Source organism: Eublepharis macularius, chromosome 5 (genome assembly GCF_028583425.1).
Source record: "Eublepharis macularius isolate TG4126 chromosome 5, MPM_Emac_v1.0, whole genome shotgun sequence".
Taxonomy (NCBI): domain Eukaryota; kingdom Metazoa; phylum Chordata; class Lepidosauria; order Squamata; family Eublepharidae; genus Eublepharis; species Eublepharis macularius.
Genome location: NC_072794.1, coordinates 80,862,605 through 80,888,453, shown reverse-complemented (window position 1 = coordinate 80,888,453; position 25,849 = coordinate 80,862,605). Strand labels below are relative to the sequence as shown.

Genomic DNA, 25,849 nt, shown 5'->3' with positions numbered 1-25,849 from the left:
CCGATCCTTCTATTGCTTTACTCGCTGGTTCTCTGACACATTTCCTGTCTCTCTTCACACGTCTCACTGCTCTCACATCTAAACATGCTGTCCTCTCGTGATACTTCCGCTGTTCCCACACACTTTCCCTCCGCGTCGCTATCTCCCCAGACCACAGGTATGTAAACAAAATCCTTTTTCAGTTCTTTTACACCTTAACGATTTTTAAAGTCTCAAAAAAATTTTCCAGATGGCTTTCATAAAACTTCTACTTTGTCTAGCCCTATTTTTCCACATTTAAACTTTAGTCCTTAAGCCAAATTCGCGTCCATAGGGGAAGATAGTAATCTTTACCTCTTAATTTCTTCTCCGGGTTGTAATCACTGTTTCTTTTGCCAATCCTGTTCAAATTTGTTCCTGAGGCTTAGGTACGACGATCTTATGCCAATTCGTTGACTCCAAAGCTGCTGCAGAGTTAGAAGCCGCCCTTCTTCGAGGGGACCTCAAGGCAGGGGGAGAGTCCTTGATTCAGAACCCCCCCCCTCTGCCGAGATCACTCACTCTCGGGGTCACAAAGCGTTCCTGCCCGCTCTCTTCCTGAAAGCGGGGGGCTGCGGGTGGTCGAGGCAACTCGCCAGCCAGAAAAACAGCAACTCGGATGGTCCAGCTCCTTGGACCACTTCAGCTCGCCATAACACCAAACCGGAAGTCCCACTTGAGCCCATTTTTGATTAACTGAAGTTCAGTTTCCTCCCCCCTTTACATCTAGATGGGTGGGTTTGTAATAAGGTCACTATAATTCAAAATTAATTATTCAAACTTCTTTGGTAATGAGTTTTTCACACACATTTTGATTACAAATCAGGGAAGTTCAGGCATGTTAGAAACTGAGTCTTAGCAGTTAGTAGTTACTATAAAAGGGGATCATGCCCAGAAAAACAATGTGCATGTTCACATTCCTCTGGATCACAAGCTATAAAACTTAATAGGGAAATTCATCACCATTCAGATGACCTGAATGGTTGTGTTTCGTTATTTTGACTGCATCAATGCAATTCACACCCTGAAACCCCTTATCCCCAAAGTGGGAACTCTCCCAGGATTCCACTCTCCCATCGGCTCAGTCCTTACTTTTGCTACGTGCATTGCACTGATGAATAAGTCTCTCAAAGTGCATTGGCAGGAGACAGCACGTGATGGGTTTGAGGAGAGAATACAGGACTCAATGAAAAAGAGGCACTATATACATTTAATAAATGTATATTTACACCTACATGCTATTAAAAATGTGCATAAATGTAGCCAGGAATTTTATAGTAAGTATACTCTTGGGGGGGGGGGGTGCAAGGGATGCCAAGTGTCCATCATCTTAAACTGGAGATGCAGTGGAGTCCAATGAAGAAATGGGTGGGGGTCCAACAAAATGATGGAGTGGCACATTGAACAGTTGTACTTCCACATACCATTAAGTATGTCCCACACAGTATCTGTGTAAGCATGTGGTTTTGAAAAGAAAGGCTATTTGGCAGACGAAGAGAAACCAACAACATGGAAATAAACTATTTGCTAAATGTAAAATGCAGTTGAGTTTTCAGTGCCAAGTACTGTCTCCCATTTTCAATTTACAGCTCAGTTAAGCATGCATGGAAGTCTTAGATGAAACCATATCTGCAATACAGCACACCATCAGCTATCCAGAAAAAAGTGATTTTATTATGGCCATACTTTACATTCTCTGTTGATTTAATTAGCGTACCATATATTCTTCTCTCAAGAGATGTTGCAAGGCATGTGACTGCAGGGTATAATTCAGAACTGTGTTGGCAAACTGGGGGGTTGGGGAGGTATCAATTAATCAATGCTTTAATTGGTAACATGGGGGATTTCTAAGTTACACCTGCCTGCAAATCACTTCCTCCAACTTAGAAATTATTCCCCCATATAGGGTTCCAACCTCCAGGTGGTGGCTGGAGATCTCCTAGAATGACAAGTGATCTCCAAGTCACAGAAATCAGTTCCCCAGGTGAAAATGACTAGTGTGAAGGGTGGACTCTATTGCATTATATCCTACTGAGATCCCTCTCCTCCCCAAACCCTGCCTTCTCCAAGCACCAACCCAGAAATTAGGGATTTCTCAATCTGGAGCTGGCGACCTTACCCCCACAGCAGATAGAAAAATGTGTGGTTACTGTGTAGCGAAGGGAAAAGCATTCTGCACATGCACAGAGTTTATGCAGTGCCTGCATTCATAGGGCTCATTATTTTGGGCACAGATTTATTTAGACCTCCCAAGACCTGATTTTTCTTTAATGAAAGGTGCTGGGGTTTAAAGCTGTCTAGATGTTATACTTCCTCAGTCCATTCATCCTCTGCAGTCAAGTTCTACTTTTTCTGTTGTGAAAGCTTCTCTGAGTGTAGGCCTCTTCAGTATTTTAGCCCTGATCATAGTAGGGGGGTGGAGAGAAGGAGACTGTGGTCAAGAGCTTGACAGTGACTATTCATTAGTAAATAAAATTCACCCTGCACATGCTCAGAGTCAGGATGTTCCAAGTGACCCTGAAAGAGTTCATGGAAACGTGTGTGACATCATACACAACTCCATGATAGAGCAAAACAAACTAGAGACACTTCTCCAAACTGAACAGAACGACCTTTAGCTGAACTGCCTTTCAGCCATAAGAAAACACAAGAGGCTTCAGTTTTGAGGGACAGCAATGAAGAAAACTACAATTCCTCCTAGATCCAAGGACAAACACTGCAGTTGAGTAATACAAACTTTCCAGACAACAGTGGCTAGAGGAGTGAGCTGATTAAGAAGATCTCTCATGTCAGACCCTTACTATTCTCATCACTGGAGAGGAAACTGGAAGGCTAATGATATAAATTATCTTCAGGCTTTCTAAGGGTATATCTGTACTAGCCAATTTGTGAATAATTTGTTTCTTCATATACCACTATAATCTCACACAATCTGCATCTAATATGTGTGTTTGCAATTTGCATTCGATTTCTGGATTTGTTTTTTATTTTGTTTTTAACACGAACAGTGAAATTTGGCAAAACAGCATAGGCAGCATTTACTAGAAAATTTAGGAATGTACAAAAGGAGCATGTAATCAGTTCTGCACATACGTGCTTCTAATCGCGTGCTGAAAGCAAAGCAGAATAAACAAGGTTCTCAAATGGTTGTTGTGGGTTTTCCGGGCTGTATAGCCGTGGTCTTGGCGTTGTAGTTCCTGACGTTTCACCAGCAGCTGTGGCTGGCATCTTCAGAGGTGTAGCACCAAAAGACAGAGATCTCTCAGTGTCACAGTGTGGAAAAAAAGTTGGCAGGGGTAATTTATATCACAACCATTGTTCTCCGGCTGTGAAAGCCTTCGACAATACAAGGTTCTCAAAGCATGTACTACAAGAGGAGGAGGAAGAAGACTGATTCTCTTGTTTTAGATCATACATTATCTATGTAGGGGAGGTGCTCTGAAATGGCCACAACCCTAGAGAACTGGAAAAAAGGAAGTATATGAAGAGAAAACCAGAAGGGCTCTCTAGAGTGCTGCAATAAAAACTGAAGATTAGCTATTCCACTGAGAACAAGCGTCTTCCTTTATTTTAAGTGATGCATTAATGCCTGCAGTCCAGAAAATACGCAGCTGAATCCAAGCCACTTGAAATAGTTTATTAGTTTGCTGAGAAATGGGAGCAATTTGCTCAAAATCCCATCCAAATAAGAGATCTGAAGCCATTCCAACAGCTTTACACTGAGGCCGTACTGGATGTCTCCGACTTCAAATTCTATTAAATTTATTGATGGTAAACAAATCAGCTTATCACGGGATAGCTGTTCAACCTGATTCAAGGACATCTGGGTTCAAATCCCAGTGACAGGTCCATGGAACGGCTTTTGAGCAAGACACTCACCGTCTTTAGGTAGAAGAGCAAGGCTACTCTTTCACAGGGCTTTTTGTTAAGGCTGCTTTGATGTTTGGTTGTGTTTTGGTTTTACTGATAGGAATGTATTGCTGGCCAGTGGTATTTATTTGATGTAGATTATATTTATCTGTTCTTGATAATTTTAAGTATTTGATATTTGGGACTTTTGTTAGCTCCGTTCATTCTTTGAGAAAGGCCGGAAGTAAATGTTTTAGAAAATAATACTGTGAGATAGTCAAAAGTATGACTAATAATAAACTGTAGATTTCCAGTGATAAACAGTAAGTAGGAGCAGAGCAGGAACTGCCAGAGAGATAAATGATCTCTCACAAGACTACTGAAGGTTTGCAGCCCAGGAACCAAAATGGATTTTTGTCATTACTTTATGTACTTCTGTACATCTTTGCAGGCTAAAAAGCAATCCAATGAGGACTGCCAAGATGTTAACCCACGTGTGGGCATTGCACTGAAAAAAGAAACAGAACCAGATACACCTCATGTATACCACTATTACCATTCTGAGGCAAGGAAAGAAACACCAGTTTGGTGTAATGGTTAAGAGTGCCGGCACTCTAATCTGGAGATTACATGTAATAAGTGATAATGCTGCTAGGGAGCTCAATTTAAACAATAAGTAGACAAAACCCAAATCAAGGGGCAGGCAACATCTGGCACATGAACCAACAACACGCACACCAAATCATCTTGCGTGGCACCCTCTCTGCTCAAGCAATCAAGGCACTGGATGCACTGCTGGGACCAGGAATGCAAGAGATGTGGATGCGCCTATCATCCTCTCCCAGACCTGCACAGTCATCTGAGATGCTGGCAGCGCTGCTGGGCTCGGCTGGCTCCAGGTGTGTCTTCCTGGACAACTTTCACTCCCCATTTTAAAAACATAAGAATCCCCCTGCTGGATCAGACCTAATCCAGGATCCTGTTTCACACAGAGGCCAACCAGTTGCCCTAAAAGTCCAACAAACAGGACATTAATGCCAAGGACTTCCCTTGATGTCACCTCCTAGCACTGTATTACTGCCTCTGAATATGAAGGTTCCCACTATTCACCCAGACTAGGAGCCACTGATGGATCTACCCTCCATGAATCTGTCTAATCCCCTTTCAAAACCATTTTTTTTACCAGCACTTCAACATATTCGCAAGTAGATCCTACAGTTTTTCAGCACTTAGGCAAAAAAAGGTTTCCTACACTTGCCAAAAACCATCCCTAGTTTATACTTACTTCTGGTATAAGTCTGTCCAAATGCTCAGCTCGATTCTCATGAGAAGGGTGTGTAGAAAGCCACTCTGGTAACTTTGGGTTTCCTTGAATCGTCTCAGCTAGTTCCATTTGTTGCCAGAATACAGAACTTGCTCTTACATCCACACATGCCTGGGAACACAAAGGAGGAGACATGCATGACGCAGTATAATTAATAAAGTTCTTAGAACTACATAGTAAAATAAGATGCCCTGTAACTACCACTGGCTGTTTACTTCACATGTAGTAAATACAGATATTCATTTGAAATGTGGTGTTGGAAGAGAATTTTACAGATACCATGGATGCCCAAAAGGACAAATAAGTGGGTTCTATATTAAATCAAGCAGGAATTCTCCCTAGAAGCAAAAAAAGACTAACCTGAGGCTACCATACTTTGATCACATCATGAGAAGACTAATTGGAAAAGACAACAAAACTAGAAAAAAATTGAAGGCCGCCAAGAAAAGAGAAAGACCAAATGTAAGATGGATTGACTCAATAAAGAAGCCATGGCCTTCCTACAAGACCTGAGCAAGGGTGTTAATGATAATACTTTATGGCGTTAATTCATAGGGCCCCCATACGTCAGAAGTGACTTGATGGCACACAAACACAGATATATAGACTTTGCTAGTTCTTCAAATGTGCTGAAACTCATGGGAGCTACATCATGGCCAATTTAATCTTTCTGAAACAAACCCCTCCCCTGTATTTAAGAGTTAAATACCAATACCTTGGATGAATCAAACATGCTTAATCATTACACAGTCTTTCTGCAGAAATTATCTTCTGTTTTTGCATACAGTCATTGCGTTAAAATTATTCCCATAAAGCAAAGAAAGTAAGAGGTCATGTGAAAGAGTGGTCAGAGACCTTCTGTACAAGTTTCAGAACAATTCTGACATAGGGAACTTTAAAAAGGAAACTCACAATGCAGAAACTGAGAGGGCATAATGAGGAAAAACACATTTGCTGGGGGAAAAGAAAAGAGAGCAAAACGTACCTCACATTTTAATATGAGAAGCACATTAAACATAACTATATTCAACAAATTTACTCAGAAGAAGCATTGTTTTCACTAAAAATTGATGGGCAAGTAAATATATATGATACATATTTTCAATAAAAATTGATATGCAAGTAAATTGTATTTAATTGTAATTGTGTTTAATTGTAATACACCTCTAAGAGCATATGAATATTTAGTCACAGTTCATTGGTGCTATTAAAAAGCAAACTTTTTTTAAAAAAAATGGACAATAATGGAAGGTCTCAGGACCCTGGACTGCTGCTAGTCAGAGTAGACAATAATGATATTGATAAATTAATGGCGATTCAGTATAAGGCAACTTCATGTGTTCATGAATTCAAGTCTTTGGAAACCCTGGACTGCCCCCTATAAATTGAAGAATTCAGAATATCCCAGCCTACAGAACAGGAGCAAGACCAAAGCAAGACAAGGTTATACTGATGTAATGGTGGAGATGGTTACCAGAATCACTGCTTGGGATATTACCACCTCAGCAGCAGCTGAGATTCCACACCTGTCTTAATGGCTGCCCCACACTCATCCATGCTTCTCTCTCTCTCTCTCCCCGCCCCCCCCCCAACACACACGCTTCAGGCAAAATATACCAACCAGTTTAAGCAAATGGTTTGATGCCTAATTGATTCTTTAGTTACTTTTTCCCCAGGTACTACCAGAATTCAAGCAGAAATTATCATCTTCTTGACTAGCTATAACTGAGGCAGAATGTTCCAAGAAGTTTATCAGCCACTTGCTCATAAAACCATTTAATACATTTTGCCTCAATCCAGAGATCCAGTTAGCAAGCAAAAGAAGCAGAATGGTTTGGAACTGCTCTCTGCTATGGATGCCTGCCAATTGGGAGACACCCTACTTGTATCACAGGAAGCAAGATGTTCACTTCTAGAAGGCTTTGGAACACCACAATCATTTTGGCTCTCTCTTCCAAGACTTGTCGCACCGTTCCAATGTTTATGATAAGCAAAGTGACTCCAGAGCTTAGAATAACCACCAGGGCTAACTACCAAAGTCAAGGGGCTTTGCTCACAAGGGTAAAATTAACCACAGGAAGAAACAAAAAATGTAATTTTCCTTTGTTATTCATTTTAAATATTAGGCAAATGGTCATTTACTGCATCATAATTCAGCATATGCTTCAACACAGAGGAAGAGAGAAGAACTGCTTGACATTACTTAATTAGTACCGGGAAACAAATTTTTAAAATCTATTTCATTTTTTCAATAAAGGTATGAGGCAGAGTATCTCCACTCATAAGTAAACCACCCAATATCTACAAATGCAAACAACTCTTAAAATGGAACAGGTGGCATTTGTGCACATATGCCAATTTAAGGGAAGGAGATACCAATTATGCTAATGAAAGGAAAACCATCTGGGTTAAGATCTTGACCTTTACAAGCAAACAAGGAAGTGCTTAAGCAATTGCAACATGTACAAAATTGAAACAGACTTACAAAATACTCTAGACTAAACAAAGGCACTAAGTGAAGGATCTTAGGAGGGAAAAGAACTTTATAAATGACATTACTTCCCTAAACTACTGCATATGCCAAAACATCTCTTTCATAGCAAAAAACAAAAATTAACAAGTATTTGTAGCAGTACTGATTCCCCTGAATGAGATTTGGACCCAGTTCATAAAGTTAAGCTGTGCTGAAAAGCTGTTTAATACAAGCAATTCAAAGCTACTCCCAATACAGTCAGAACAATTCTCTCCATGTCAATGCAACATGCTGTGAAAGAAAGCTTGTGATAGAATGGCTTAAAAGGAGAGAGAGAAGAAAAATCACTGCAACCATGTGGGGGGGGGGGTGTCTTGGTCTTCGGAGACAGGCTGCCTGCCACATTATTGAGTTTTCAAGAAACCACCAATCCGCAGGCTATGTGATAGGCATAAAGCTTACCAAGTGCCATATATTTTATATAAATTAGTCGTTAGCACAATTAACAGATATCATTAGAGGTTCAAGCAGATAGCTACTAAGCAGGGTACCACAGCTTTTATCTCCTCTCCACTTTCAGGTAAGTACTTTTTGTTTTATGGCAATGAAGCATCCGAATGATTTCTTAAGACTTTGCTGTAAATCAGATGTCTTAAATATTCTCCACAATGGTACTGCCCCTCTCCAACAGATAAAGCCTTGAAAAAGAACTTGAATAATTTTTACTCTAAGATTAAAAGTTACATAGATGATTTTCTAAAATACCTATAAGTCAATGATTCTTTAGACGAATCAGTCTCTGCCAGCAAAGCAGTTTATGTCCCTCCAAATTCTAATAGAAGGCACCATTTCTTATTAACACTAGGTGGCACTATAGGTATAGTTATCAAATTAGTTTTCCACAAAAAAAAAATCTGCTCCATAAAAGGCTGTGAACTACACCCAAACAGAAGGAAGCAAAAAGAGCATTTGGTATTCTGTCCATAAAATGAATTACCTTAGCTGCAAACTGAAGTCCAACTTTGTCTGCTTCAGCTTCTAAAGTTCTGTCATACGGCATATTAAACAGCAACTAGAAAGAAAAGAAAAAACACCGAAAGTTTGCTCTTCCTAGGACTGGATATTTGAGACTTTCTTGAGAAAGGGAGACTGCAAATGCTGTACATAAATACAATACTGGCTAATGGCAAAGCTCTGCACAAGCAGCGAAAGTTCCACTGTTAATGGAATGAAGCACAGAACCCAACCACAGTGACAGCTTTTATCTGTACAGCATGCAGAGGAGAGTTGAGGAGTCCTGTCCCCCTCCCCACTGCTTTACTCTATACAATCAGGAAGATGCTCTAGATGGCAAGGGCTAAATGAGAGTGGTGTGCTTAAGGCCACCTGTGAATTTGTAACTGAGAACACAGAAATTCGCCTCCTACCATTCTCACTGGCAACCACCCAGACCTCTTAGCTAAGTTTACCTCTTAGCTATTATGTGATGTGGATTATCACACAGCACTAACAAACTGAGGAGTTCTGGGAAAATTGAAAGTGGGCAATTAGCCATCTTTCCCCATGTCCTGCCAAAACTCCTAGTAGAACAGCATTTTCACCCATACACTGCCCTTCTGTATCCCAGGGTCAGAGAGGGCATCATATACTCACACGGGCATAGAACAAAGGCAGTAAAAAAGGATGACTGTACTGAGACAATCTCCATCCCAAACACCAGAAGTCCTGCCCAGCTCTGATCCATCTGCCACCCAATTCCCAAAACGTCACCAGACATTGCTCAACCAACATTTTAAGACCCTGTTCTTTGATTATGAATGACTACATGGGCTTGAGTCACTGGTATCTTGAGTCACTGGTTTCTAGACAGTTGCCAGATTCCATGCCAGAATTTTCACTTGCAAGGGCAAGGTACATTGGCCCCTGAATCTTCTTGGTGGTGGTTCTTCCATTCAGTTCCTATTCGTTTAATTTTCCCCCACCTATTTTATCCTGTTCTCGTCAGTATTGTGGTACCCTTCCAATTCCTGTGTAAATATATATTTCAAAAGCTTACTCTCCTTTCAAAAATATCAATTGACAATACTGACATTTGGAAAAAGATTCATTTATTCCACAAGTTCTTACTGAGAACTGAGTATACTGATAGGACAATCGTTTCAGATTCATCTGTAATAATCTTTCCTGCATGGTAACAGGAAACAACATGTTGAGATATCCCCTCCCACACACACAAAATGTGACGAACCAATTACTGTGGGTCATCAAAACTCACAGGCATATTTTTAAAAGATCTGAACTGTAAAAAGCTCCCACCACCACCACCACCTCTATAGAACACTGGAGGTCAAGCAATCAAGTAGTTTTGGATCCACTCTGCCATAGTAAAGTTTACAATCCATGATAAAGGGATTGATAAGGGATGTTTGTTGGTACAAATAACACACCTGAAGCAACAGCATCATAACCAGCCCACACCATTCTGGCAACCAGGAAACAGCAGCAGTAAAATCATTAGGTTCCTGCAATTCCGGTTTTCCTACCTCCTTTAAAAATGCCACCACGGACGTTTTTTTCATTCCTGGAACACGGAGGAAACTGCCAAATGTGAAAATGAGCAAAGAACTACGTTTGGCAACTTGCGCACTTTAAAGAAAGCCTAGTGCTGAAGTATCATTGATCATCCTGACAGTTCTCTCAGCCATTTTATGTTAGATTACTGAACTGCCTTTTCCCGTGCCTTTGATTTTATCCTGACTGTCAGGAAGTTCAAGTGTAATTCAGAACTTTAGAGAGAAAGCCAGACCACTTATTCCCTGCTTCTGGTTAATGAGCCTTGCAGCAGCAAGCCATGAAAAGCCCAGCAGAAGGCTCTCAAAGCACTGGAGGTTCTGGGACTATCTGCATTGTTTCGGGGGGATATAATAATAATAACAACAACATTCGATTTATATACAGCCCTTCAGTACAACTTAATGCCCACTCAGAGCGGTTTACAAAGTATGCTATCATTATCCCCGCTGAGAGAGCTCCAGAGAGCCGTGACTAGCCCAAGGTCACCCAGCTGGCTTCAAGTGGAGGAGTGGGGAATCAAACCCGGCTCTCCAGATTAGAGTCCGCGCTCTTAACCACTACACCAAACTGGCTCTCAATCTATAGGGTGTGCCCTAATATGTGTAAAACAAAAGCACAATATTGGCTCAATGGATGTACAACTATATGGCGTTCTATGGAGACTTCAGGATGCATTTTATCCTCATAACAATTTTATCCTCCAAACAATCCTGTGAGGTATATTAAGAAAGTTGCATGGTTGCTGCTGCTGAGCCTAGGAGAGTTGTACGGCATCAAGTCATAGCCATCATGACACCTGGCTGAGTGGTGTAAGTTGCCTGATAGCTGCTGCTGGGCCTGACCACCCACAAGTCCTATCTCCATGGCAGGAAGGAAACAGGGGTGGACTTGGAAGCCAAAAGAACCCCGAAAAAAGCTTCTTCCTGCTCATTCCCTTATACTGACTGAAACGAAGGTTTGAATGTTAGCAATATTGCTGTGGTACACTAAACACTGTGGTGCCTAGCACAATCTCAGAGGGCACCAATTTCTTAAAGGTTCAGGTACTTTTATTATTTGGTGGGTTAACCCCCCCCTTTATTTTTTTATATATTTCAGATTTTTCTGCAAGCCTGGGGCTATTATCAGGTTTGTAAAAAGAACTGTCTTGTCTGTTCATGGTTCCAGTCTCAGGATTTAAGTATCCACAGATGGGGCCATGTTGAGAATTAGATATATTTTTATATCTTTCATGAATAAGTCCATCAATTTTTTTTTTTAGTCTACTGCTGGTTTTAGCATTGAGTAGTCATTATATGATACTTAAATCTAGACACAACAGGTGCTATTGGTAGAGGGAAATCTGACATAGGGAATGGGATCTCTCTTGTTCTAGATGAGGTTGCACTGCCCCCAAAAGAGCAGATTTATAGCTTGGGGGTCTTGCCAGACCCAGCCTTCCTGCTGGATAAAGTGTCGGCCTTAGAGCCCAATGGCAACTTTCATCAGCTAGTGAGCCTGCTGCAGCAACTCCTAGGCAAGAAAGATCTTGCTGCTATGGTGCATGCCCTGGTAATATCTAGATCAGATTACTGAAATGCATTCTACATGGGGCCGTCCTTGAAGACTGTATGGAACCTAAGATTGATACAGAATGCTGAGGCCAGAATGCTGACTGGAGTAGGTCATAGGGACCATTATCACTCCGGTCTTCTTCCATCTATACTGGTTCCCAATTTAAAACACTGGTATTGGCCTTTAACACCTTGTATGACTTGAGGCCAGCATACCTGAAAGACAGCTTACTCCTGTATGAACCTACCCAACAACTCCAGTCATCTTCACTGGCCTTTCTTCAGGTTCCCCCCCCCCCGCCCAATCTGAGACTAGACAGGTATCAACTCAAGAAAGGGCCTTCCCAGTCAAAGCACTGAAACTCCCTCCCCAGGGAGATTCGTCTGTCTCCCTCTATTGTCTTCTGCCAGTGGGTGAAGACTTTTTTGCTTTGTTTGACTTTCCCTCAGTAACTCTTATGAGCCTTCCTTGTTTCTGTTTTTATGTACTTATATCCATATATGTTTATATTGTATTGTATTTTAAATGCTTTTTAATGTCTGAAATGTTTTAATGTTTGAAACGTTTGCTGTCTTAAGAATCCTGAATTAGGAGGAAATACAGCATAGAGATGTTTTAGATAAATAAGTAAAATGTGTAACATGCAAATCTATACCTCTATTATAACTTCCTTCCACTGGCTTTTCTAAGCTGAGAGGCCAAAATCTTCTTCACTTTTTGCATGGGAAGACACAAACCAGTAAGTCCAGCATTCAGGCTGAATTATAACTGCTTCCAGTGTTCTAGGTACCACCATTCAAGCTGGCTTAAGAATGTAAGGAAAATTCTGCTGGATCAGCCATAAGGTCCATCTAACCCAGCATCCAGTTTCTGAAAGAGGCCAGTGTGTTGTAACACAGAGATACAAAAATATTACTGGAACTCAGAAAAAATTAAAAAATGAAGCAAGGTGCAGAGCCCATCTTACCTCCTGAAACTTGGCCTGGATCCACTGGCCTATCATTGCTAAGCTATCATGAGGACAGATAGCCCAGATCATTGTAAGAAGAATGAGAGAGAAGAAATCCAAGAAGTGTACCAAGCTGGTTTTCTCAGCCTTAAAACAGAAGAAAATGATATTTTAAGCTATTTGTATGCTAATGTCACATACATATGACTTCCTGTAATCATTACAGTGACTTTCTTTTTAAAAGGAAACAGTTTAAATCCCTTTTCCACTCTTGCCAACATGCAAATTGCTGCTTTTGGAAAGGACATCCAGTAGGAGATTGCTGAATCACTTTAAAAAATAAGTCAGAATGTAAAATTTAGGGGAACGGACAGTGACTTGCTAAAATAGTGGGTAAGGTAACATGAAGAAAACAACCCTCACATTAGTATGTGTGTATTACACCACTGGAATTATCCCAACAGCTAATGTTTATATATGTGTACTAGCTACTGTTCTATTATAACAGAGAGGCATGGGTAGCTATTACTATTGCTGCAAAGCTATTCTGTTGGCGAAGGGGATCTCCTAGGGTAAAGCAAACCTACAGTAATAGGGACAGGATCCCCATGCCTTCCACAGCCAGCCAGTAAGACAGCCTGCTGTCATGTTGCCGAGTCAATGTGGCTACAGTAGGATCCATCCACCAGCCAGATCCAGGAACCAGCTGGTACAGGGGAAAAAAATCTGCAGTTGCTCCAAATAATAGTGATTTTGAAACAGCAGCATCAAGTCCTCCTTCCAGATACCTCTATAAAGCTGCATGGCAGGCAGACCTAGCAGCAAATGTATTGCCTTGTCTGGTTCCGCCATGGCAGCGGCGGAGCTCTGGGCGTATCCATGGGAGGGGCCTTGGCCCCCAGCAGGCTTGGGATTGTCCCCTGGATAGTGGAAGGAGGGAGGGGTTACATCATCCTTGCACCTTCTCAGCCACCTACGGACCTATCCTTCTGTAGCCTCTGTTCTTCCCTCCTGCACCGTCCTTTGCCAGGTGAACTTCTTCTCTTCTCTTCTCCTCCTCCTCTCTCTCTCTACAACCACTCCTACACAACCCTCCATGACCTTGCTACTGAGCCTGCCTTTAAAGGACTTCTTCCAACTTCCCCCTCCCTTCTTCCCAGGCTCCCTCCTACCCCAATTGATAAGAATAGCCATTATATGCAGTGGGTATGCATAGGTATTTTTAAAAAGCCTACATCTTGAAATAACAAAGCATTCTAAAAATGATAGTTTAAATCAAAATAGTTGTATGAGATGCTCAACTTGTAGATGAATCTTTGCCCTCTCACCCTTCATACTGCAGATGTAGTTATGCAAGGATCTACCATGGAATATGTAATAATAATCGTAAAAGAAGTGGCAGATACTGTCAGACAGGCAAGCCAACCTGCCTGCCATACCTGTGAATGTATATCTACTGGGGTGGATGAGTAGTAGAGTAGTTTCTTTCTTCCCTCACTGTATCTTGGCTATGCTTTGCTTGGGTTGAGTGGTGTTATCAGTACAGCTGGGACTGAGCGTCTGGGAAGCAACCATGGGAAACTCAGCTCTGCATCTCTTTCAGGACTTTTGCACTTCACAGTTCCGTGCCAACTTCAACTGACTCTTGTTTGAATTGTGGGGAGGGGACTGGAGGTATAACCTTTTGGGGAAGACTTTGCTTTGTTATTCCAGGCAATTATTATGTACAACTGCACTTCTAGGGAGCAATATCTAATAAAGACCTTTAACTCATACAACTGTGTTTGATGAAGTGGAGAGTCTGAGAGAATCCCCCAGCCAGGCCTGACACACACAAACAGAAATCTTATTTCAGTCAGGCACATTGGGGTCATTTCCATACTTACAGCTAAGTCTGTGCGCCTTACAGTGATATTCCAAGCAGCATTACATCGTTCAAAGTCCAGTCAATGGGCTTAGAACGGTGTAACTTTACATAGGATGGTAAAGCAAATCTTGTCATTTACTTCTGAAATATCAGTCTGATATTAAGCAACTTTATACACACAGTTGAACCTTTCTACTTTCCTTCCTTGTTCAAAAAACACAGACTTAAGCTTTATTCAGGTGTTATCTACATTCGTAGAATCTAATGATGACTATGTCAGTTCAGTAAATGACACAACCACACAGACCACAGATGCAGTCCGCCTTTGCCTATAATTCTTCTTGAAGTAGGCTATAGACTAGTACACAGCAGCAGCAAAAGCAGAGGTGTTCCACATTACTGACTGCAACCACAAACAAAATGTATCATCATAAAAGAAACATCAATATTTAAACAAAAAGTTTTTTTTAAAAAAAGAAAAAAGAGCACTTACAGCATGTCCCAGAACAGCATGAGCAATTTCATGGCCCAAAATGAAAGACAGCTGATGGATATCTGACACGGCTGTCAGCAAACCAGTGAAAACAAATATGTGTCCATTCTACAGACCAAAAGGGGAAAAACATATCACAAACAAGCTGTTTCAGTAGCTTCTTTCCAAGCTGCAATTTGGTTTCCATGTTTTACTTACTGGAAATACAAAAGCATTGATGCCTGGCTCTTCTACAACATGGATAGTCCATTTGAACTCTGAGATTTGTGGAACATCTTTGTTGCTTTCAACTAGGTGACTAACAACTTTTTTTACAACTTGGTAACGAGGGTCTCTTTCAGGTAACATTTTGTCTTTAAATTCTTCTATCCACTGAAATTAAAAATTAAAATTGAAATTAAAATTGGGGCAATCCAATTCAAGAGGGAAAAAAGATACATTCTATGTTACATATTGTTTGAGAAAAGACACAAAACAGTCTGTGGAATATAAGATTTAAAACTCTGCTTGAACAAAGTACTTAATTCAGGAAAAGGAAGCGGATAAATGGAATTAATAAATAGTACATCAGTAAAACAGTATATTCATATTTTTAAAAGTGCTGCTTGTTAAATAGCTGTAAAAGCAAAGTTTCTCATCCCCTGTAATTGTAACCTTCCTTAATTAAAGGAAAAATAATGTTAAAGCTCAAGTATTTGAGAATGTCAAATGGCAGAACAGGTAGTTTTCAATCACTAGCATCTCAGGTTATGATGGACAGCATTCTGATGTCACAAGAAACTTCTCTTTGCACATGGCAGCACTAGCACTGCTCGCCGCTGTGCTAACATACCTCTCTCTCTCCTCCCTCACTTGCAGAGCGTGACTGAAAGCTTCCTGGTTTCAGAAATCTTGAATCAAACTCCTTCACCTTGGCAACCAAATCCAAATACAGACACTTGGAAAAACTGGGGTTCATTTCCCACAAACTACAGTTCTAAACTGTCACTGATGCATGCTTTAGAATCCCAGCTGTGAGCATAAAACAAACTCGTATTTGCCTTGGTGCCTGCACTTGGACATCACAGAAATTAAGGCTTCCGCAAAGAGGAAGCCTTCAACTGTGCTCTCCGTAAGAGGGTAGGAAGGAGGGAATGCATGAGCATGGCAACGAGCTGCAACCATGCCCTTAGTGAACAGACAAGTTTCTTGTGACACCTGAACACAAAGAGAATGTGAAGAAGAACAACAAAAAAAGACCTGACAGAGAATCTGGATTGTTGCTGCCAGTTAGAACCAATAAACCAAACATCCCTCTAACCCAGCAGTCTCAGTAGTGGAAATGTAACAATACCCACCCCCTCTGAAATCTGTTGTGCAAAGTGGACTATTAAGTCTGGCAAATTTTTGTTTTCCTATGAACCAGAAAAAGTTGCTGTACAGAATTTCCTTTTAATAAACTTCTTATCTAGCAATAATGACTACTACTGAGAAATCACAGAGCCAGTGAAACACCTGGAGAAAACTCTTTCTCCTGGACATTTTATTATTCTAACTTCCTGTCTCTTGCCTCTTTTCTGTGCTTAAGCTTTCATCTTCCCTACAATTACTATGACCTCCTTAATGGGAATGTAGAAAAGTATAGCTATAAAATGTTTACAAGGTTTCTCAAATTCGAAATTATTACTACTTTTATTGTTGTGTTTAACTCTTCCTTTTTAATTGCTTTCCTTTTTGCGTTATTTTTATCAGTTTATCATTTCAGTTTGAAAAAGTCAACCAAAGTTATTTCACAACAGTATTTGACATTTATGTTTACAGATGTGTTTTCTTTATTGAACAAACATTACCCCAATATTTATTGTTAGGGTCATCAATCTGATCTTTCTAAAGATCCCAGGTTTACCTATACCCCAAAAGCAATCATTACTGAACCTAGTTAAAGTAGTCTCCTTTAATTCAAAGTTAACTTATGAATGCACTAAGAACTCTTATACCTACAACTCATGGGGTTTCACAAGAGAAAACCCACAACAAATAAACTGGTTTAATTTATGCTTCTATTCCCATGCAAAGGAATGTACACCTGAACTAAAATTATCCCCATTCATTTCCAAAGAAAATTCCACAAGGAAGGGATTTAAGCATTGTGACATGCATATAAACTGTAGTGGTACAAAGTACCACCACCCACTCTTTTTAGACCATATTCATAACAAGATGCAGCATTTCTAAAGTCTAAGCCTGCTTATATTGATGGACTTAGACAGAGGAGACTCCTCCTATGATTGTGCAGTCAGTTTCTTACTGTGAAAGAAGAGTAAAATTACAGTCAGCACAGGGCAAGAAGGAGGTAGTTAAGGTGTACAACCTGTTGCCATCACAACTTAGATGCCCGGATCTACATTACTCTGCCCAAACAGAAAAACTAAACGAAGAAAGGCATGGAACACTCCTCCCATAACTGGCCCCCGGATATTTATATAAAATATTTATATATTGCTTTCTGATAAGCAATTAAAGCAGTTTCTGATGATATAGATAAAATCATAACTATTAAAACCGACAGACTGGGAGAAACAGCCAAGATAATGCCCACACCAAACACCCCAATAACATCCCTGAATGCTGGCGCTGAATCTATTCTGAATCTATTGTTCCTCACAACCCATGGAACTTTGGAGCTTTTCTAAACTTCAAGAAGAACTACAACACTACCTCATTTATGGAAATGGAATACCATGGTCTTGCCAACTATGCCTAGGTTAATTCAGGTAGTTCAGAGAAAGGGCACTGGATCCCGTTCTAAGATTTCTTTATTGATCCATAGCCATAGGAAAAGAATCTTTGCCCAACTGCAGTCCAACTTCAGAAGGAAAGCCCTCTTCTCTGAAAAAGATGAACTGTATCTGTCCATGAGAGAGAGAAGGGCTAGAGGAACGATCTGAGAAGCAAGCCACGTACACAGGCTCAAGACATACTAGCCTTATAAGAACTTCAGACAATTCATAACAAATGAAACAATCCACAGCAAGTCATCCAGCTGGTTTGGCAAGCTTAATTTTAAAACCAGACATGGATGATATAATGCAAAAAAGGGAAAAAAGGGGCTTGAACTGGAGTAACTCTGCTTAGGATTTCACTGTAAAAATTCCATACTCATACAATCTGGTGCATGTCCTCCTCAAGGATTATTTCACCACCAATCTCTCTCTCTTATATTACATTACTACAAGAAAAGCACTTGATTTTTTTAAGAAGGAAAAAAATGAAGTTAGGCAGATTTTTTATTTGCTTGCTTTTAAAACTACCTACCATGTTATATTCTATTTGGGACAATTCAGTGAAATGCTCCTTCCCAAATACCAGAAGTCGAGCACGTCCAGTGATTGGTGTCTCCTCCAAATGTGTAAAATAAAACATGACAAATATAATTCCTAAGCTACACAGGCCCAAGACTATTTTCCATTTATTTCTTCTTGCAGCTTCTTTAAATAACTCCTTCTTGTTTTGAGGAAGGGCACGCCACCATTTTCTTATACTCCTGTAAGGTACAAGTATTATGAAGTTGAAATAAGTTGACGATATAGCTTACTCTTATAGCAAATGCGTACCTGCCCCCTTGCTATATTCTCAGAATGCAACTCTCTTTTCTTGAGCAATGCCACAATGGCAAAGATAATAACAGAGGTGCACGTGACTGCACCTATCAGAGTTTGTATTTATAGCCAAAATGCTCAAACCTGGACAAGTGGAACAAAGGTATAGGCAGGCTCCTCCTGAACCTGCATTTGAAACACCAAAGTAAAGCACAAAAATTCCAAGGACACCAAAATTAAACACTAGAACAAATCAATAAAGTAAGCTTTGAGTGTGCAATGCTGTTCAGCCCAATGCTCAGTCACTCCCTATATTGTACAGAACACACTGGCTGCATAAAAAAGAGGCAGGAAAAGAGGAGGGAGGGGGACTATTGGATTTGAAGATTTGGTTTTGGACACACAAGACATGCACACCCCTGTGTCTCAATAGAGGTACAAAATATGGGGGAAACCCATTGGCTATGCATGTGTGCTTTGAGAATTCTAAGGAATGGAAGTTGAGGATTGTGCACAGATACCAGGAAAGGATCACAGCTGATGGAAAAAAGAGATAAACTGCGCAGAAAGCAAAAGGAAGCTTTTTACTCAGTCAAAACACAGTGGGGCAGCGGGGACAGGCAGGTTGAAACCACAGGCAGTTTCCTCACTCTTTATGCCCATCAAAACAGGGATACATGCAACAGAGTTAATTACTATATAAGAACACAGAGTTTGAAAGGACAAGTAAAGAAAAAGAATAGTCTGAAAATTAAAATTCCAGGCCAGTTAAATATATCTTTCCTAGAAGTGCAAATCAACAGAAAAACAGTAACAAAGAGTAATATACATAGCACTGATCTAAGCAGCACAGATCTAGCCACCATCACATATTTATCCTGCCCTTCTATAAAATTCAGGGCAGTATGAATAGTTTTCACCTCAGTAATTTTATCTTCATAACAGCCATGTGCAGTATGTTGGGCTAACAACAACTGGCTGGTGCACGGTCACTCAATGACATTCGTCATTTGATCCTGAATCTCCCAAATCCTAATCCAACACTCGAACCTCTACACTACACTGACTCTCTTGAAAGACAGATCTGTCATTTCGGATGCACGTATGCAGTTAAGAGAAAGAGGGGCACAAAAACTATGCAAGAAAAGGAAAATGTTAAATCATGATTCTAGAACTAAGTGGCAGTTATAACCAATTCTTTAAACTTAAAGAAAATGGGTTGGATTCCATAGAGGGTTTCCAGTGTCAGAACTTCCAACTTCCACCCCCATCTTGTTGCAGACCTCCAACTCCCTCATCATGCTGTTCCTGGGGTCCTCAGTCCGCCAAGGGACAATGTGGACTGCAGTGGAAGGGAGGACATGAGTGTGGCTCCACTGACAGAAATCCTTCTGGAAGTAGAAATTTTTGATAGGGTCCAAGTCCGTATCTTTTACAGTTTTTTTTTTTAAATTATCTTCAGAAGACCTTTCAAAATGGAATAATAAAGCAATAAAGTAAAAATATATTAAATGGATGAGAAATATTTAATATTATATAGAGCTTTTACAAATTATATTGTTGAGAAGATGAAGACATGTCAAACATTTTAAGTGATATTTATTTTAAGAGTATTTTTTACTGAGAAAAAATAGGTTAATGGGTAGGATTTTTAAAAAGTTGTCACACACGTCATTACTTTTTTCAGAGGAATCTAATTATTTGTTATTTAGAACCAAATAGACACAGCAACAGAATATATATGATTCAATAACAACCACAGCATCATTTGTTACTTAGCATGCCTACTGAATGTAAAGGTTATGGCAAGAAACCAACTATGAAACTTGTTCCAGCAGCCTAAAGGCAACTTAGACTTGGTTTTTTCCAACTGCAGCCTTCTTTGCCATAAGGAAAAATGCTTTCAAAACTGAGAAGCGTTTAAAAGACAGCTTGTCATATAACACAGGGAGATGAAGCCAACTGTTCAGAGCACAACAAAAAATGCACTGGACTAACACAAGCACCTTGCATGAAACCGCAGAATAATTTGAATCCTGGTCTAAACTGATTAAAAGGTGTCTGAAGGCCAGTTTACACCTTGCTCTTTTGCACCTTTCTTGGCACAAATAGAGACCTCAAATGAGTAAAATAATAAATTAAAGGTTGGGTATCAAGGTGAGTTCAAAGGTGACAGGAGTGGTTGTTAATCCAGAAATATCTTGTGCAAGATAAGGCAGGAGACATTGACCCCTCCCTACACTGTCTATACTCCCCATTTTATGTGAGCATTTACTTAATCCTTTTATGAGGAGGAAGACCATGAGAAACTTTGTCAGCATACACCCACATTGCACAATATACTGTCCATACATGGGGTGGGGGAGTGATATACACAGATCTGCTGCCCTGATGTATGCACACTATCTCCAAGTAGGAGAGTACAATATCTAGCCACTGAACAATGAGGAGAGACCACAAAATATTTCCTCTGTCCAGATTCAGTTTTTAATCATTTTCAAATATACTCTGTACAGTAAGCTGGACAAAGCTAAGAATGAAATTGAACACACTGGAGAGGAGTTAAAAACTGAAAGATGGTAAGAATTACCTCAAAATGAAAGTTACACAGTGTTCTCCTCACCATAGATAACAAAATGTTCTAATTTATTTTGAACAAACAGGAAATACTATCAAAAGATTCTAATATTTGAAGAAAAGATCTCTGGCTTTAATCAAAGACACATAAATAACATTCTTCACCTAGGCCACAGTCAAAGTGTGACGTCGTGCCAGTTATACTTAATGAAAATTTTATTTCTTCTCGTTATTTTCTTCCAAGTGACTAAATATTTATGCTTATTTTTTATTTGGGATGACACAGTTGTAGCATACCTAATATAAAATGTGTAGGCCTCCAGCTTCAGCCAGGTACCCATAATTCCAATTCAAGCAAGTGGTTAGTACTTCCAATATTCTAAAACATTTTTAACTTGATAATCTACCACCTGAACACTCAATGTTACTAAAAAGCAGGGGCTACTTTCACATTTCATGACAAGCATAGGATATACATTTAAATGATTAACTATAGAGATGCAAATTGTGACTCACCTGGGGCAAGAAACACATAGGCTCAGCCACACAGGTGAATAGCAACATCTACTCACTTCGTACCAACTGCTGCCAAACCTCTTTCCTAGAATCAGAAATAGCACTCTAAGCTTAACCCACCCCCTGTAAGCACTCTAAGCCTAACCAACCCACCTTTGAGAGAGAACATGCAAACACATTGTAAGAGGAAAAGAGAGCCACAGTGCCAATGCTAGCCTGGTTTCTTTTCTTGGCCTTTTAAGACTGGTTGAAACAGGTAGGATAGTTCTTTAGTGTTCTCTTGGCTGCCTCGTTTGGCTTTGAATAGGCAAGCAAAGGGGCTGGGATAACACTGTCATAAAGTTTCTCAGTACGGTCAAAAAGTACCTGTAAACATTACAATCATGTATATGAAATGTTTGTCAGTTACCCTAGGCTTATCCATAAATCTCTATAACAGCACAGTCCTATATATTACATTCCATTTCCCCATTCATACTTTACCTCCCAAGGATGATAGCAAGAAGTTTCTGAGCTGGCTTCAAGATCATCCACAGGATAGGAACAGGAGCAGCTTTTAATGATGGTGACGTATGAAAAAACCTGAAGATCTGAACACCAGCAACATTTTGTAACTTCCAAGAAGGAAGTGTTGAAGAAAATGTATTCCTTTCCAGCCATTTCTCAGGGAACATACAGGGCCTTATAGAAGACTTGTATGCACTTCGTATTTCAGTATTTTTCAGATTTAAAAAGCATCCTTGGCTTCTAGTAGCGAAGTGTCTGTGGCATTTGAAACTTCCAGTCATAAAACAGCATCTTGGACTATTGCCTTTATCCCATGTTTGGCACTTATTCTCTTGATGCTGCCATCCCTTAAAGGTTTTGCTGGAAAACTTGTAAGGATTACTGCACGATCTCCAGTTGAACAAAGAGGTCAATCGAACTAAAGCACAGTTCCTGCCTGCTAATCTTGAACCACCAAGGGCAGCCATCTCACTCTCTCAATGCATTCCACTTCGGCACCTAAGTAAAGGTCATCATAAAGACCATTACAGCAATACAACACTATGCTGTTTTATAGTACCCACTTTTGAATGTTTTGGGGACAAACAGAAACCTCAAATCCATAACGCTTAAAGAAAAGGATATCAAATAAGCCTCTAGGTAAATCAGAGTGAAGAGGGGATTTTACATCCATTAGCTGACTCACACACAGCCCATATGCAGAGAGGAGGTTCACACACCTATTATCATTAACAATGCATGTATTTTCCAGTAAATGAAAACTCATACGACATACTGGCTCTCCCTATAACAAGGCCAGCAGCACCAGTCCCTGTCATAATGGAGAAGGGAAGATAATCTGCAAATGTATACTTTGTATCCCAGAGGCAACTGCAAGGAAGACCAATGCAAAAACTTGTTCTGAAACATTTAGGTTAAACTGACAAATAAAAATGTCCAAAAAGAACACTACAGTAAATTTTAAAAGCAACTGTTATTAAAATATGTACAAAAGTGGTATTTGCTATTATAGATTTCAAGTTAAATTTTAAGTAATAGTGAAAGAAGCTAGAAGTTTTAAAAACAGACCATGTTCTGCCACTACAGCTTTAATCATCTGAGCAGGGCCTTCTGCAGGTGCCAACCTTTAACAGGCAAAATCAACAACTGCCTGTATACATTCTTTATTGTGACTGCCCCACGCACCTTTTGAGATGACCTGCCTGAAAACATCAGGAAAGCTCCCACTCTCCCGGCTTTCTGCAAATTATGCAAAATTGAATTATTCATGAGGGTTTTTCTACATACGTAATAGGGCTGTGATGGTTCAGAAAGATATTTGGGTCAAGGGTTAGGGAGGGACTGTGGTCTATATTACTGTGTACAGTTTGTACTGTCTGTTGCTTTAAGTGGATCCTACTATTTAATTTTTACATCATTTAATGTATCATGTTAATACTTGTGCTTCCGCTCTCTTTTAGATTTCTGGTTGATCCCAGATTCCTACAATCCAAATCTTATTGCATTATTTATTGGATGTCCCAACCTGTTGATTGCATTGACTTATTCTGTGTAATCCACCTTGAGTCCCAATAAGAAAGGTGGAATATAAATAACAAATACAAATAAATTACACCCCCTCATTGTTTGGTGTGAAAGAAATGGCTAACACCATTAGTTACTGACCACAGAAAAAGGTGGTGATAGAATGTCCCCCAAAGCACCAAAATAAAACTATGTATCACTTGAAATTCCAGGATTATGTGTGATGCTGGAACTCACATAACATCCACCACAAGATGCTCAAGTAGGAGTCACCAACTTTCTTTTACCCTCTGTGGTGGTCATATATAGTAGTGGTTATATTAAGAGGGTTGGGAGCACTGCCTGCTAGGGAAACTGGAACTAGAAATCAGGAAATTTGGCCTAGGTTGTTAGCACAACCAAAGAGCATACCTGTTAGTTAATCAGGCTGGATGAGCTTTGCGGTGCATGAAGCTTGACCACGTGTTATTTTTATCAATTTAGAACAGCAGCAACTAGATTGTTGGACTAGAACAGGTAAGTGTTGAGTTAAAATTCCCTCCTATGCCATAAAGCTTAGTAATTTGGGGTGAAATATTCTGTCAGCCTAACCTACTTCACAGGGTTGTTACGGGAATAAAATGAAGGAAAAACGATGCCTATTGCCTTGATATCCTTGGAGGAAGGGCAAGCCAAAAAATACAGATGAAATAAGAATTACAATGGCTGTTGCAACAAATACGGGATTCTTGGAATCTCTGATGTTCCAGGTAGAAGTGCTTAAAACTAGAGATCTCTAGCAATATGAGATCGACGCACACACGCCAGCGATTCGTTAGGTAATTACCAGTGAAAACGAGAGCTGGAAGTTAGAGTGCTCACACAACCCTGGCTCTCTCCCCGCTCTTCATCCACTAACACAAGCTAGGTTACTGCAGGGAAATGGGCGGAAAGAGAACGAAAGCAGAAGCGTCTAGGCGCGGTTTCAAGTTTCTCTCTCCACCCCGCTCTGGCTTCTGCGAAAGCAAGAGCAGTCTAAAAGCTCGCCTCCTTCTTCCACGAAATGGAAACTCCAAAGGAAGAATAGATCAACACAACTGCCCCTTACTCACCCTCACCACCCGCCCGACCCCCCGAGAGAGAAAAAGGGCTGCTTCGTTCCCCGTACACACTGCAGGCAAACACGGCTGGCGGTCGCCGGCGCTGCCTCCTATCAGGCTGGTTTTTCCGCCCGCCCCTTCGCAGGCTCTTGCAACCACAGAGACAGACTCTTTAAAACAAGAATAATAATCATAAAGCCGCTTCGTTGCCTCAGCTCTATGGCGCCTGCTTTCCCTTCTCTTCCGGGGCGGGACGGAACCAGGCGACCTATCGCTCTGCTGGTTCATGCTGGAACAAGCAAGGTGCAGCACCCCTCCGCCACCTCAGTGAGGCACTGTGTAGACTCGGCTTCGGCGCCAGGGTGGGTCTCTCGGAACTCTCGCCTCCCGCTTCAGCCCGCCTGCGAGCGAGTGCTGACTCCGCCCATGAGACTCCCCCACTGCCCCTCACCGGGGCTAGCTGGAAGAGGACGGGCGGGATTCTCCCACATGCCCCCACCCAGCCCCACCTTTTCCAGTCGAATGCTTCAGGGTGACGCAGGGATCCTAAGCGGTATCATCATTAAGGATAGTCAGTTCCGAGTAAATAGCGGCGGGTGGTATTTCAGGTTGTCGCTAGGCTTGTGTGTGATATAACGCTGTAAACCACGCTGCGCCCACAGTCATGTCTGCTCTCATCAGCGCTAAAATGGTTATCTTTCCCTAAGAGGTTTGAAAATGGAACGGGGTTGTTTGGAAATCCAGACGAGCCAGCACCCCATTTGCCCTCTCGGGAATTTTCTGAAGTCTTCTCCCTTAAATAGAGGCTTCTTGTGTGAATATGAACAGTTAAAGCTTTTCATGGCAAGAGGTAAATAATATCCCCATTAAGCCTATGTTAGAGGGCCAGGATATTTTTCTCCATGCAGTAGGCCGTCCTACACCATGCATTTCAACCTGCTGGCTGCATTGCACATGCCTTTCTCTT

The 25,849-nt window shown here is 40.7% G+C and overlaps 1 protein-coding gene across 4 annotated transcripts in view; it reads right to left on the bottom strand.

Annotated features, from left to right (window-relative positions):
• Window positions 1-25,112, bottom strand: part of OMA1 (OMA1 zinc metallopeptidase) — a 38,223-nt gene extending 13,111 nt beyond the window's left edge. The window contains exons 1-9 of one of the 4 annotated variants that reach the window (XM_054981146.1): window positions 24,955-25,112; window positions 24,215-24,310; window positions 22,256-22,777; window positions 18,396-18,624; window positions 15,300-15,473; window positions 15,102-15,209; window positions 12,760-12,888; window positions 8,662-8,736; window positions 5,153-5,302 (exon numbers count right to left, since the gene is read on the bottom strand). In XM_054981146.1, the coding sequence (XP_054837121.1) occupies window positions 5,153-5,302; window positions 8,662-8,736; window positions 12,760-12,888; window positions 15,102-15,209; window positions 15,300-15,473; window positions 18,396-18,624; window positions 22,256-22,746 (1,356 nt within the window). In that variant the 5' untranslated portion in view covers window positions 22,747-22,777; window positions 24,215-24,310; window positions 24,955-25,112. Of the gene's footprint in view, window positions 1-5,152; window positions 5,303-8,661; window positions 8,737-12,759; window positions 12,889-15,101; window positions 15,210-15,299; window positions 15,474-18,395; window positions 18,625-22,255; window positions 22,778-24,214; window positions 24,897-24,954 lie in introns of those variants that run through there. The other 3 variants (XM_054981147.1, XM_054981145.1, XM_054981148.1) reach the window with 3 other exon arrangements.
• Window positions 25,113-25,849: the final 737 nt, after the last annotated feature.